This window comes from Martes martes (assembly GCF_963455335.1).
Source record: "Martes martes genome assembly, chromosome: 4".
NCBI classification, from domain to species: Eukaryota; Metazoa; Chordata; class Mammalia; order Carnivora; family Mustelidae; genus Martes; species Martes martes.
In genome coordinates this window covers 13,282,073-13,295,424 of record NC_137891.1, presented here as the reverse complement: position 1 = coordinate 13,295,424, position 13,352 = coordinate 13,282,073, and the positions used below count along the sequence as shown (strand labels likewise).

The 13,352-nt window shown below is 50.2% G+C and overlaps 1 protein-coding gene across 2 annotated transcripts; it reads left to right on the top strand.

Annotated features, from left to right (window-relative positions):
- Positions 1-258: 258 nt before the first annotated feature.
- Positions 259-5,476, top strand: MYC (MYC proto-oncogene, bHLH transcription factor). Of its 2 annotated transcripts, none has more exons than XM_080801304.1 (3): positions 259-870; positions 2,520-3,288; positions 4,405-5,476. In XM_080801304.1, the coding sequence occupies exons 2-3, from the start codon at positions 2,532-2,534 to the stop codon at positions 4,965-4,967; spliced, it is 1,320 nt and encodes a 439-aa protein (XP_080657430.1). In that variant the 5' UTR covers positions 259-870; positions 2,520-2,531; the 3' UTR covers positions 4,968-5,476. The 2 variants fall into 2 exon arrangements, with proteins under 2 accessions (XP_080657430.1, XP_080657431.1); XM_080801305.1 differs by having other exon boundaries at positions 468-870; positions 2,523-3,288.
- The last annotated feature ends 7,876 nt before the right edge of the window (positions 5,477-13,352 follow it).

The following is a 13,352-nucleotide window of genomic DNA, read 5'->3' as shown; positions in this document are numbered from 1 at the left end:
GAGCGGGAGCAAAAGAAAATGGTAGGTGCGCAGTTAATTCAAGCTGCGCTCTGACTGTTTACATCCGATAGCTCCGCGCACTGGAGTGCCAGGCCGAAAGGGCTGAGTCTCCTCCCCGCTCCCCCACCCCCGGCCCTCCCTCCGCAGAATCGGCCCTCCTCGGTTCCCAAAGAGGAGGGCGGGGGAGAGAGAAAAAAGATCCTCTCTAGCGAATCCCCGCCCACCGGCCCTTTATATGCGAGGGTCTGCGCGGCCGAGGACCCCCGAGCTGCGCTTCTCCGCGCTGCAGTAGCTGCCGCCGCCGTCGCTGCGCCCTGGCCGCCGCCTGGCTTCCAGCCGGCCTTGGGAAGGGCAGGGCTATTCAGAGCTTGGCGGGAAAAAGAGAACAGAGGGGGGCGGGATCGTGCTAGCAATATAAAACCCGGTTTTCAGGCTTTATCCGACTCGCTGTAGTAATCCCAGCGAGAGACAGAGGGAGCGAGCGGGCGCGCCCGCTAGGGTGGAAGTGCAGAGCGAGCCGAGCGAGCCGAGCGAGCCGAGTGGCGCTCCGGGCGCCCGGGGGAGAGAGATCCGGAGCGAAAAGGGGCTTCGCCTCCGGCCCAGCCGCCCCCACCCCACCCGGCCCGCCGACCCCTGCCAGCCGGGCACAGCCCCCCGCCGCACCCACGAAACTTTGCCCGTTGCCGCGGGCGGACACTTCCCCTGGAACTTACAAGACCCGAGCGAGAGCGCGACTCTCCGGACGCGGAGGGGCTATTCTGCCTATTTGGGAAGACACTTCTCCCCGCCGCTGCCCGCGACCGGCTCCTCTGAAAGGCGCTCCTCGCTGCTTTTTGGACGCTGGATTTCCTTCGTATAGTGGACAACCCGGTAAGCACCTGGATCTATTTGTCTTTTTAATTATTTTCCCTACCGCCTTAATGCAATGCCGCGACGAGTCGAAGTCGAATGCCCGAATTGGGGTGTCGTCTCAGCCATTCGTGAGCTATTGACACTTTTTTCAGAGTAGTTGTGGTAGCTCGGGGTGGGGTGAGGACGAACCGGAGCTGGATGGGGGAGAGTGGCTTGTCAAGATGGGAGGGGAGAAGGCAGAGGGACAACGGGTGCGTTCCTAAAACTCGTCTTTAGAGATTTTTGCTTATTTTGCTTATGTGTATTGACGCTGCCCCCGACCAGCTGGACATTCCTGCTTTATTGCACTAATTGCTTTTGCTGGGGGGGGGGGGGGTTGCTGTACTTCGCGGTGGACAGAGCCCTGTGCATCCTGAGCTCCTGGGAGTAAGAATTACAAATTGCGTGTGGGAGCCAGAGAGCTCCGCAGCCGCTGACTTTTCCGCGTCTCGGAAAGGGCATTTAAATTTCATCTTACCGCATTTCTGACAGCCGGAGACAGACACTGCGGCGCGTCCCGCCCGCCGATCCCCGCGACGTTTTCCATTCACCCCCTGCTCCTTTTAAGAAGTTGGCATTTGGCTTTTTAAACGAATAATAAAAATAGGGATCTTGGGCTTCCGAGGTACTGGTTGGGACTGGGTGTTGTTGGGGAGGCGCAAGGACCAAGGAAAGGGAGGCTGGGCAGGGATGTGTCCGATTCTCCTGGAATCAAGGACTTGGGGGAAGCGAGGGCAAATCTCCGCACTCATCCTTGGCTCCCCCGCCGCCGCCCCTGGTGTCCCCCGTGCCCCTGAGATGCGGAGGGACGACTAGGAGCGGGACTCGGGGCTTTTCCAGAACAGCTGCTACCCTCGGCGGGTGAGGGGAAGACTCCCGACTCCGGGCGCGGAATCGCAGCAGGGGCTCTGGCGCAGTTGCGTCGCCGTATTGGGTGTTGAAGGGAGGTGCCCTTGTTATTATCTAACACCCCCTTTTATTTATTGGGGGGGGTTACGGCCGGCGTATAGGCTCGCCCCACCAGCCGGCGAGAGACACGGAGAAAAGCCGGCGGAGGAAGGAAGGGGGGCGCGCTGGGGGGTGGGGATGGAGGGGCGGCGAGGGGGGGCTGGGAAGGGCGGCGGCGCCCGCGGGGGAAGGAGCGCGGCGAGGGCGCGAGTGGGAACGGGCGCGGCGCTGAGGGGCCCGGCGAGGGAGGGGGCCGCGCGCTGCCGCTCCCGCCGCGGCGCCTCTCGCCTTCTCCTTCAGGTGGCGCAAACTTTGCGCCTTCGGGTTTGGCGGATTGTGTTCCCCGCTGCCGCCTCCCCCGGCCGCTTAACGAAGCTAAAGCCGATTTCGATTGCTCGGCGGCGGCGGGGCGGACTCCCGGCCTTCGCGCTCCGGGCTCCAGGGGGAGACGCCATCTCCGCGGGCGCTCCGCAGCTGGTTCGCCAAGTGTGTGTCCCAGATAGCAGGGGGCCACCTGGGGGAGGGGGGTAAAAGGGTGCCCTTCTTCCCGCCACCAGCCCCCTCTGGCTAGCGCTCGAAGGGGAGCGAGGGGTTCGGCATCCGGGAGCGCGCTGCGCCGGGCTGCACCCACCCAGACCCTCTTAACTCAAGACCGCCCCCCCTTTGTGTGCCCCCCTCAGCAGGCTGCCGCGATGCCCCTCAACGTCAGCTTCGCCAACAGGAACTATGACCTCGACTACGATTCGGTACAGCCTTATTTCTACTGCGACGAGGAGGAGAACTTCTACCAGCAGCAGCAGCAGAGCGAGCTGCAGCCGCCGGCCCCCAGCGAGGATATCTGGAAGAAATTCGAGCTGCTGCCCACCCCGCCGCTGTCCCCGAGCCGCCGCTCGGGGCTCTGCTCGCCCTCCTACGTTGCAGTCGCGTCCTTCTCCCCCAGGGGGGACGACGACGGCGGCGGCGGCAGCTTTTCCACCGCTGACCAGTTGGAGATGGTGACCGAGCTGCTGGGAGGGGACATGGTGAACCAGAGCTTCATCTGCGACCCGGACGACGAGACCTTCATCAAAAACATCATCATCCAGGACTGCATGTGGAGCGGCTTCTCGGCCGCCGCCAAGCTGGTCTCTGAGAAGCTGGCCTCCTACCAGGCTGCGCGCAAAGACAGCAGCAGCCCGAGCCCCGCCCGCGGGCCCGGAGGCTGCTCCACCTCCAGCCTGTACCTGCAGGACCTGAGCGCCGCCGCCTCCGAGTGCATCGACCCCTCCGTGGTCTTCCCCTACCCGCTCAACGACAGCAGCTCGCCCAAGCCCTGCGCCTCCCCGGACTCCACCGCCTTCTCTCCGTCCTCGGACTCTCTGCTCTCCTCGGCCGAGTCGTCCCCGCGGGCCAGTCCCGAGCCCCTGGCGCTCCACGAGGAAACACCACCCACCACAAGCAGCGACTCCGGTAAGCTGAACCCCTCCTGGCCTTTCAAAGGGGGCGACTGGGTCTCTTAAAGATTTTTCTCGGGCTGCTCATTCAACTGGCCACTTCAGCTGACCCAGCCTTTTTTCTTTTCTCAGATTTGGGAAGGGAAATATTAGATCTGGAAGAATCTGGGAGCTCATCATCCCGGAACACTGGGCTTTAGGGTTCCTTCCCATCCCTTCTAAGACTGCCCCCCTTGGCCAGCCCCCTCCTCTCCCTCCCTCCCCTTAGGAATTTCATTTGGGTTTTTAAATCTTCTAGCTTATCTTGCAACTCAATCCACTCCCTCTTACTTTTCTTAAGCATTTTAATTGCCCTGGAGTGGGGGGGGTGTCAGGGTGTGTGTGAAGGGGGATAAGTGAGGATTGATCCCTGAGAATGAATGAATTGCCTCCCTCTTATGTTCTAAGAAACTGTTGGGATTTCGGAGACTACAGATCCACCAAAAAATAGACCAGGGGAGTGGACAGAGGCAGAGTAGCCTCCCCACGGGGTGCTGTGAACCAGTGAGCATGCCTCAAGGACTGATGGGCTGAGGATTTGGGATCTGTTTAGCCTGTTTTGAACACTTAAAAGCAAATCCTTGCCAAAATTGGACTTTTTTCCTTCCTCCACCCCTAGAACTTTTTGGCAAAGCCGCAAGAATTTTTTTTTTTTTTTCTTTTTGCACTTCCAGTAAAATAGGGAGTTGCTAAAGTCCTACCAAGAGATTTGGAGCTATTATTTGCAATACCTGAAGAGTTCTTGGTAAAAATCCCTTAAAAATAGGAGGTGCTTGGGAAATGTGCTTTGCTTTGGGTGTGTCCAAAGCCTCATTAAGTCTTAGGTAAGAATTGGCATCAACGTTTTATCCTGGTAAATTGTAATTCTCTTGTCTGTGCCATAAACCTAGCTGTCATTCTCCCTTTCTGACTCGGGCCTTCGTGGCAAGAAGAGCAGGACTGATAGGCTAGTTGGTTCTCTGGGGATGACTTGGTGCCAGGGCTCTTTCTCACATAATAATGCCTTCTATTTACACAGCATTCATTTAATCTAGTCATTGATAGCTTTAAGGAAACGTGGCTAACCGGGTGGTTTCTATTTCCTTTCTTAAAGAGGAAGAACAAGAGGATGAAGAAGAAATCGATGTTGTTTCTGTGGAAAAAAGGCAGCCCCCTGCCAAAAGGTCAGAATCGGGGTCACCCTCGGCAGGAAGCCACAGCAAACCCCCTCACAGCCCGCTGGTTCTTAAGAGATGCCATGTGTCCACCCATCAGCACAATTACGCAGCGCCCCCCTCCACCAGGAAGGACTATCCAGCCGCCAAGAGGGCTAAGTTGGACAGTGGCAGAGTCCTGAAACAGATCAGCAACAACCGCAAATGTGCCAGCCCCAGGTCTTCAGACACAGAGGAGAATGACAAGAGGCGGACACACAACGTCTTAGAACGCCAGAGGAGAAACGAGCTGAAACGGAGCTTCTTTGCCCTGCGTGACCAGATCCCAGAGTTGGAAAACAATGAAAAGGCCCCCAAGGTAGTCATCCTTAAAAAAGCCACCGCATATATCCTGTCCGTCCAGACAGAGGAGCAGAAGCTCATTTCAGAAAAGGACTTGTTGCGGAAGCGGCGAGAACAGTTAAAACACAAACTTGAACAGCTAAGGAACTCTGGTGCCTAAGTCCACCTATTGGAGGGAGGAACTGGAATTGCTCATGAATTCTCATTTGTTACTAAGAGAAAGTAAGGAAAAAGGTTCCTTCTGACAGAACTGTAGCAACCTCTCCTATCTGAACTTTTTTCAAATGCATGTTCAAGTGCAACCTCACAACCTTGGCTAAGTCTTAGGATTGAAAGGTTTAGCCATAATGTAAACTGCCTCAAATGGAACTTTGGGCATAAAAGAACTTTTTTTATGCTTGCCATCTTTTTTTTTTTCCTTTAACAGATTTGTATTTAAGAATTGTTTTTAAAAAATCGTAAAGTTTACCCCATTTCCCCATGTAAATATGGCCATTAAATGTAAATAACTTTAATAAAACGTTTATAGCAGTTATACAAGAATTCAAACCATGTATTATAAACCATAATTTTTTTTATTTAAGTACATCATCCTTTTTAAAGTTGATTTTTTCTATTGTTTTTAGAAAAAATAAAATACCTGGCAAATATATAATTGAGCCAAATCTTAGAAGTTGTGAGTGTTTTGTTTCTTTTCTTGCCTTTTTTTTTTTCTTTCCATTCTCTTTCCATCAATTCCGAGTCCCACCATTTCGCCCTCAAGGGAATGAATTTACAAAGATGGGAAAAGAAGTTATTTAAGAAAGGGCAAGGGCTTTTCTTTGTTAAAATGGGTCTGGGGCTTTAAGGTCTTTATTTTCTCAGGGTTATAAGATGCTTCCTGGAGATTTGTGATAGGGCCAGAGTTGCTACATGAAAGAATGAACAGGCGGTAGACTGGTGAGAAGGCAAAGGGATGCCAGCAGCTAAAGATAAGTTAAGTATACAAAGGGGTAAGGGCTGGGGGTGGGAGGAAGATGAAGAAGAAACTCCAGCTGGGTTAACCCATGCCACCCCACTGCTGCTTAACTACTATTACCAGGTGCTAGGCCCTTTGCTCAGGTTATCTCCAAAGTGCTCCAGGAGGCAAGTTAGTAACGCTGTTTTACAAACAATGAAATAGAGAGATTCAGAGGGCTTTTGCAACTTCTCTGGGGCCACACAGTCAGAGGCTGCCTCCAAAGTCCCCCGTTCCATTGAAAAATACTTATCACTTCACTATTATGACTTAGTTCATCCTGGGTCTAAAGTGCTAAGGCCAGGAATGCTTTTGCTTTGGGGTCTGATGGACCGACTCGAGTAATAGCCATACTAACCTACTTATGTGTCAGGCATTCTTAGAAGCATTTTCCTTGCAATAATTCCACTGCAAACCTATGAAGGAAATCAGCCCAATGTTGATTTCCCTATAATAGAAGGGGAAACTGAGGCGCAGGAAGGCTCAGCTATGTGCCCAAAGCCCACCGATAATGAACAGTAGAGCCAGGATTCAAACCCAGGCAGTCCACTGATAGCCTGTGCTCGAACACCCTGCCAACAAGCCAGTGGGAATAAACGGGCCACTCATAAGAACAGGGGTTAGACCAATCTAGTGGGTCACGTGCCATAAATCTCAACATTTAGGCCCTATAGGACATCAGTTCCCCTTTTGTTTGTTTCATTTTGTCATTTTGTTGTTCATTGTTTCATGTTTTTCTTTCTCTGAGAAACCCACAAGTCATTCACTCCTACCTTAGCCATTTGTTAAATGCAATTCACCCCGTTTCTCCTGGGAAGCAGCCAGTTTGGAATGCTACTGCTCGGATCATAAAATAAAACATACTTACTCTTTGTCACATGAGTCATTATTTTGGAAACGACAAACTCCCCTTCCTTCCAGCCTCTTTGACACATGGACACTCATGACACATTGTCATCATTAGAACGGCATTATTAATTATAAGCCTTCGCAAACCCAGGGTCTGAACCGGAAACGAGAACATCATTACATAGGCAAAAGGAGGTTACTATCGCTGTTTTAATTATCTCGTTGTTCCAGCCTCAAGAGTAGATCCTCAATCCTGTACTGTTTTTAGAGCTTTAACCCACCACCACCAGCACCAACCACCACCTCATACATCAATAAATAATTACTGTCTTTGGTTCTGAACTCTAGAACCATTTACTTAAGCCCTTGATGTCTGTTTCTGGATTTTTATTTTGGATCCCAAGTCCCACCCTAACAGTTTCATGTAGTCACACCCTATACCCTAAATTCAAAGGGAGATACAATCTATAGAAGTTGAACAGTTCAAAGTGTTAAAAAGCGGGGGCGATGTTAAAAGATTCCCTCTTTGCCCCTTTGTGGCTGGAGTGCCGCTCTGGAGTGACTCACTTGAGAACAAGGAAGGTGTTAATTTGATCACTAAGTCCAGGCAAGCCAGCAGAAAAGGAGAGTGTTCCTCGCTGGGAAAACAACTCCCTGTTCCAAATAATCAGGAAACAACTTGGGGATGCAGAGCTTGGCTGTGGGGATGGAAGGGAACCATTCCAACTATTAGTCGCCCCCTCAGGTTTATGAAGGAAGAGTAAGGTCAGAAAACAGAGCAGATGCCACCTTCTTTCCAGAAAGTCAGGCTGATCTTGACCCCAACACAAATGGGCTCTCAGAGCCAGCCCGGGAAGTCCCCACGGTCGGTCTGTGCCATTGTTCAATCTATTTTGTAGATGACCGTAATCAAGAGTAGGAGATGGAGAGGAGGAGCTTGCAATTTGGTCAAGAATATACAGGAAGGAATGAGCTACTACTGACTGTGCCTCCTACCCAGGATGATGTCCAGGAATTAATAGCTACTAGGGGACTCTGGGGATGATTTTGTTTAGGGATGGAATGCATAAAGAGGAAGGAAGCGTTCTTTCATTGCTGCCATTTGGAAGCAACAAAGGAGATCCACAATATAAAAACAATCAACTTTTTAAATGAACAAAGTTTTCCAAATTGCAGCCTAACTAGAGCTCTCTGCTGATGTTTAAGACAAATTCTGGCACAAAGCTTGGGAAAGAGGACAACAAGTGTTAGGGGGTTTTCTGTGGTTGGTTTGTAATAGTTTATGATTGGCTCAGTCAGTAATAATTTTTTTAGCATACACGCTAGGGGCCCCTGCTGTATTTCTTCCCAACAATAAATAATCCTTAGGCTAGAAAACATTGAAGGGTATCCCACAACACGATCTATAAATGCACTGGTAGCTTCGCAGAAGGCTCGTCTTTTAAGGTTATAGACCATTACAGACCTATTTCAAAGGAGAAGGAGGGTAAAAACAAGCTAATAGGATGAGAACAGAGACACATTAAAAAAAAATAAAAGGAAAAAGACTCTATACCCACCGCTAAGACTGTAGCAATAAACTTTCTTTAGTCTAGATCCTTCAGGAGAGAGTTTAGACTAATTCCAAATTTAGAAGAAACTCCCAAGAATATTTGCTTTCTCTAATTGGTTGGAGGTGACTCTAAATGACTCTTGAGTTGATTTCGCATTTTGTTTTTAATTTTATTTCTTTCAGTATTGGTCTATGCTAAGAAGACATAGTTGAGGGGAACCAGTGTTACTGGGATGCAGATCCTCTGAGATTAAAAGGAATGTTCTTTGTTTTTAAACAATGCCTGGGAGCTCAGCCACAAACCCCCAAACTTTCTTCCCACTGTCACCCCATCAACCGATCAAGAGATAAAACAAGCCAGTCAGGGGTCTCTGGGGGTGGAGAAAGGGAGTTGGGGAGAGAGAATTAACCTTTCTTACACACCTACTATCTGCTAAACTCTCCATCTCACAGATCCTCACAACAGCCCAGCTGGAGAGTGATTGTTGAATGTGACAATACTGAAGTTTAGACAAGTTCAATAGCTCTCCCAAAGGCACACAAGTACCAACAATAAATACAACAACAATGGTGGTTAATGTTTACTGCATGCCAACACTTCACATGCATTATCTTATTTCACCCCCAACGCAACTCTTAAGAGATGAATTCTGTTTCTAATCCCCATTTTATATATCAAGAGATGGAAATTTTGAGAGATTAAGCAACTTGACTTCATTCACAGAACTGGCAAAATGGTGACAACAGGAATTATTCATCTGTTCATAAATATTAATTAAGCACCTACTGTGTGCCCACAACCCCGTGATGCTCGTGGGCAGAGACACGTAGATAAGGTCCCAGCCCTGAGTCACCTACCTACTAGTAGAGAACAAAGAAAACTGATAATCAGACTAGGAGATTTTACAAACACTTTTAGAGCAGGTTGGAGTTGAAACTCTCGCTGAAAACCCCACCCCTTGCCCCTGGAGGGAAAGTGGAATCAAGGCTGGAGCTCAAGGAAAGCTGGAAGAGGAACAAAGAGAAGAATCATCAGAGGGATGGAGGGAAGGTAGGAAAAAATGGTGTCAATGAAGCCAGGAGGAAGGTCTTCTACAAAATCAGAAAGGGCAGCAGTGCACAGAGAATCGTCCGTTGGTTAGACTTTCCAACACGGAAGCATCTTCTTAGCGACGCCTCCTCCCCAGGGCGACCCCCCCCCCCGCCCCCTTTCTTCATGCCCTTCATTCAATCCATCACTTCAAACAGCTGGCCGCTGCTTTCCCTCACATCCTGCCCTCCTGCAATACCTTCTCCAGGAGTTCCCAAAGCGTGATCCCTAGACCATTGGCATCCGCATCACCTGTGAATTTGTTGCAAATGGAAACACACAGTCCCCTGAATTAGCCCAGGAGTAGGTCCCAGGAAAGTGTGTTCTATCAAGCCCTCTGGGGCTTGAGAACGTTGGAGGACCACTGCCTTCCCCATCACTGCCGTCCCAGTGATTTTTCGAAATCACAAATATGGATAGGCTCCTGCCATGTTTGAAACCCCCTCGGAGGGTTCCTGCTACGGTTCAGATGAAGTCCAAAGTTGTTCTACACCTACGAGGTCCTCCACACACTGCCTTCTGCTCCCTCACAGGTCTTGTCGTCACTCCAGTTTCCCTATGTCCTGTGAGATTTTTCAGACACTTTGCCCCCTCGGGTGACCCACCACCCACCCAATCCACCAATACTGAGCCTACAGGCCTGACATGTTTTCACTCATCTTTCATTGCTCACCTTCCAGTATTTGCTGACCACGGAGACAGGGTTCCTTAGAGGACTTGGATGACGTGTCCAAACACTTCCCACCCTTTACAGACATCACTCGTCCTGCTTTGAGAGATGGAACCACATGGGTCCTGTAAACCCTCACCCAGCACCAATGTAAATGCCTGACGTCAAACAGGGACCAGACTATTCCTTCACGAATGGCCAAAAGAAGAGTCTTTTTCTTTTTTTTTTAAAGATTTGATTTATTTGAGAGAGTGAGCAGGAGAGCACTAGCAGGGGGGAGGGGGCAGGGGGTGAAGCAGACTCCCCATTGAGCAGGGGGCTCCATCCCAGGACCCTGAGATCAAGACCTGAGCTGAAGGCAGACGCTAAACCAACTGAGCCACCCCGGTGCCTGCAAAGAGCCATTTTAAAACAACGTGGAAACATTTCTCACTAACCTTTTCAAATGTGTAGCTGTGAGGATAAGGAAAGATGGATACATCCAGTAAAGACAATTTTTATTTGGTTTGCTGGGCTGGAGTGGCTTTTGACTTTATCTTGCCAAAGACAGAAGAGATAATTCATTTGTATGCTGATGGTGCAGAGCCGAAAAGGGGAGAATGGAAGATACAGGAGGAAAGGGGGATGAAGCAGGCATAGCCACTTAAAGGGCAGCTTCCCTCTTTATCTGCCCTCTACCAATCTCCTGGAGTTCCAAAGGCCTTCACCCTAGTGTGGAATGTGAGTGAGCTAAGGTGACGGGGGTGCATTCCAGACAGGGCCACTCCTGCAGACAGCGATTCCTCCAAGCAGTGACGCAAAGGCCAGCCCAGGTCTCCTCCTCCAGGCTCCCGGGGGCTCTGCTCTTGCTCTCTCACAGGCCATGTTCACTTGCGTTAGAAATCACCTGTTGCACTCGGTTTCTCTCTTGCTAGACTCTGAGATCCTGGAGAATAAGGTCTCTGATGTTCTCCCTCATCACTGCACCCCACAGGGTAGGCACATGTCTAATATACAAAACTGCGTTGAGTGAATGAGTGAGTGTTTCAACACGTGAATGAATGAATGCATGCATTTGCCGTACATTCTAAGTGTCTACTTCCTGGGGCCGTCAATCTTTCTCACTCTGTTCAATCCTTTGCTTTGTGCTCAGCTCATATGAAATCGATCCCCCCTCTGATGTCGACCTAATTCGTTGTGGAGGGCAGGAGACTCAAGGATAGCTTCTCTGAGTCTACAGGTCAGGGTCTCTACATCACCAGCTGCAGAAACTCAGCTTAAATCGGCAAATGAAAAAAAAAAACAAAAACAAAAAACAAAAACAAAGCGAAGACAAAAAAGTACACATTAACTTATGCAAATGAAAAAAGCCCAGGAGTGGCTGGATCTAGGGGCTTTAAGGGTAACTTAAGGATTCTTTCTGAACCCTCATGTCAGTCAGGAGCTCCCTACCCCGACCTGGGGCAAAGATGGCTGCCTGCACGGGCAGAAAGGATTCTGATTACTCTCCTGGGATTACATGCCTGCCCTGAGGCTGGTGGATCCCTTGGTTCCCAGCCCCCTTTCTGCGGTAGAGCTTTGACGGACAGCCCCATCCAGCAGGAGGACCGGCAATCCCTAAAAGGAAAAGACGGGGCACGCAAAAAGAGCAGGTGTTCCCCAGACTGACTCACAGAATAATCATGGTGCTAAGCGTCTCAGAGCTCCCTGGAAGAACCCAGGTGTTTAAAAAACCCCCACTAACTCTCAAAATTGCCTGAAGAATCTTTTTTATAAAATAAAGATCCCCAGAATCTACCTCAGAGCTACAAAACCAGAGTGTCCAGAGAGTGGGGCCTAGGAGCCTGTATTCTTTTCAAAGTTCCACAAGTGACAGGAAAGAACAAGTAGGTCTGGGGACGAATGTCAGAGCTGAAGGCACCTCGCTTCTGAAGTCTCCCAGACCTGAGTTCCGAACTGGCTGTGCTGCCCGCTGGCTCTGTGACCTGGGCCAAATGACTCTGCCACTCTGAGCCTGACTTTCCTAATGGACGGGGAGAAAGAGAAGAAAGGGTTGGCCAGGGGTGTATGGGAATCATACCTCCTGCTGGGCTTTTGAGAGAATTAAATGAGGTACCATATGAGAAACAGTGTGGCTCAGATGCAGTAAAAGAGAATTTCCTCTCCTTCTTGCCCCTTCCCACCCCTCCATTTCCATGTGTCACCAAGTCCTTTAGATTCTACCTTCGAAATACCTCTCGGCTCCTGGCCGCTGCTACCACCTTCTTTTCACCCACCATTATCTTTTGTCTGGGTCTCTAGTAGCTTCTCACCGCCTCTGGTCTGGTCTCCACAAAGGCCCAGGAATGGCCTTCAAAAGATGGCTGACTGGATCGTTGTCCGACCTGCAAGAATTTAGCAGCTCTTCTTACTCCGACTGTAAAGTACATGTATCTTCATATCCGTTCCTGACCTGCCCCCAGCTTATCCGTCTGGCCTCAAGCCACATCACTCCCTCAGGTATAAGCTCCAGCTACACTGAGACAATTGCCTTTCTTCTGAACTGCCAAGCACATGCTCTCCTCAGGACCTCTGCTCTCATTCTGCCCTCGGTCTGAAGACTCATCTCCACCATGTCTCGTTCTGAACGTCACCTCTTCAGAGAAGCCCTCCCTGATCTCTGCTTCCTTTGTTCCTTTTTCCATGCTTATCTTGTTCCCAGGAGCTATTAGCAGTGAAGCACTGTGACTCTTTTGTGGTCTGTTCTGTGTTATCTCACAGCATCCCCAGGAGAGGAAAGCACTCACTTCCTCATCAGCATACTGAGATTCGGGACCATCAGGTAACTGTCTCAAGGTCATATAGCAAAGCAGTGTCGGTGCAGCAAGTCAACCCTAGGTCATTTGATTCTGTGTCACCGCGTTCCTCCACTGCCGCTGCTTCTACGCTGAAATCGCCTATGACCTCCTCTTGCTTCCCCGTTGGGATTGGAGCTGCTTGCTTATGTGTCTTGCTACTACCAGTGCTTAGCGCTGACTAAGCACATCGAAGAGAGTCAATTAATGTTGCTAAATAAATGCAGCCAATGCACTCATGTGCCAAGACCCATGGCCAGACAGAGACTGCTGACACGTGTATATCCCAAGGAATGTGTCCCTGCCATGCTGTTTGAGGTTGGGATATGGGACCTGGTGAGGTCAGGAGCTAGAGGCAACCTTGGGCTTTGCTTTCTAGATGAAGCCCCCAACGAAGATACAGTCTTCCCAAGAAGTTTCTGGTGAACTAGTTTCAGCTAGTTTCTGGCGAATTTGGTTCCAGACTTCAGGTCTTTTGAGCTAAAAGATTGGTTTCCTTGCGTTACCTGAATCCAGGATAACTTCCTAAGGTAGGGGCAATTTACATCCAGCCCAGTTCTCAGTAATCCCACCT

Bases quoted from the DNA above. Each gene is read 5' to 3' on its own strand.
- MYC (XM_080801304.1), top strand. From the start codon at position 2,532: ATGCCCCTCAACGTCAGCTTCGCCAACAGGAACTATGACCTCGACTAC. The intron at 3,289-4,404 runs GTAAGCTGAACC...CCTTTCTTAAAG, and splicing joins CACCACAAGCAGCGACTCCG to AGGAAGAACAAGAGGATGAA.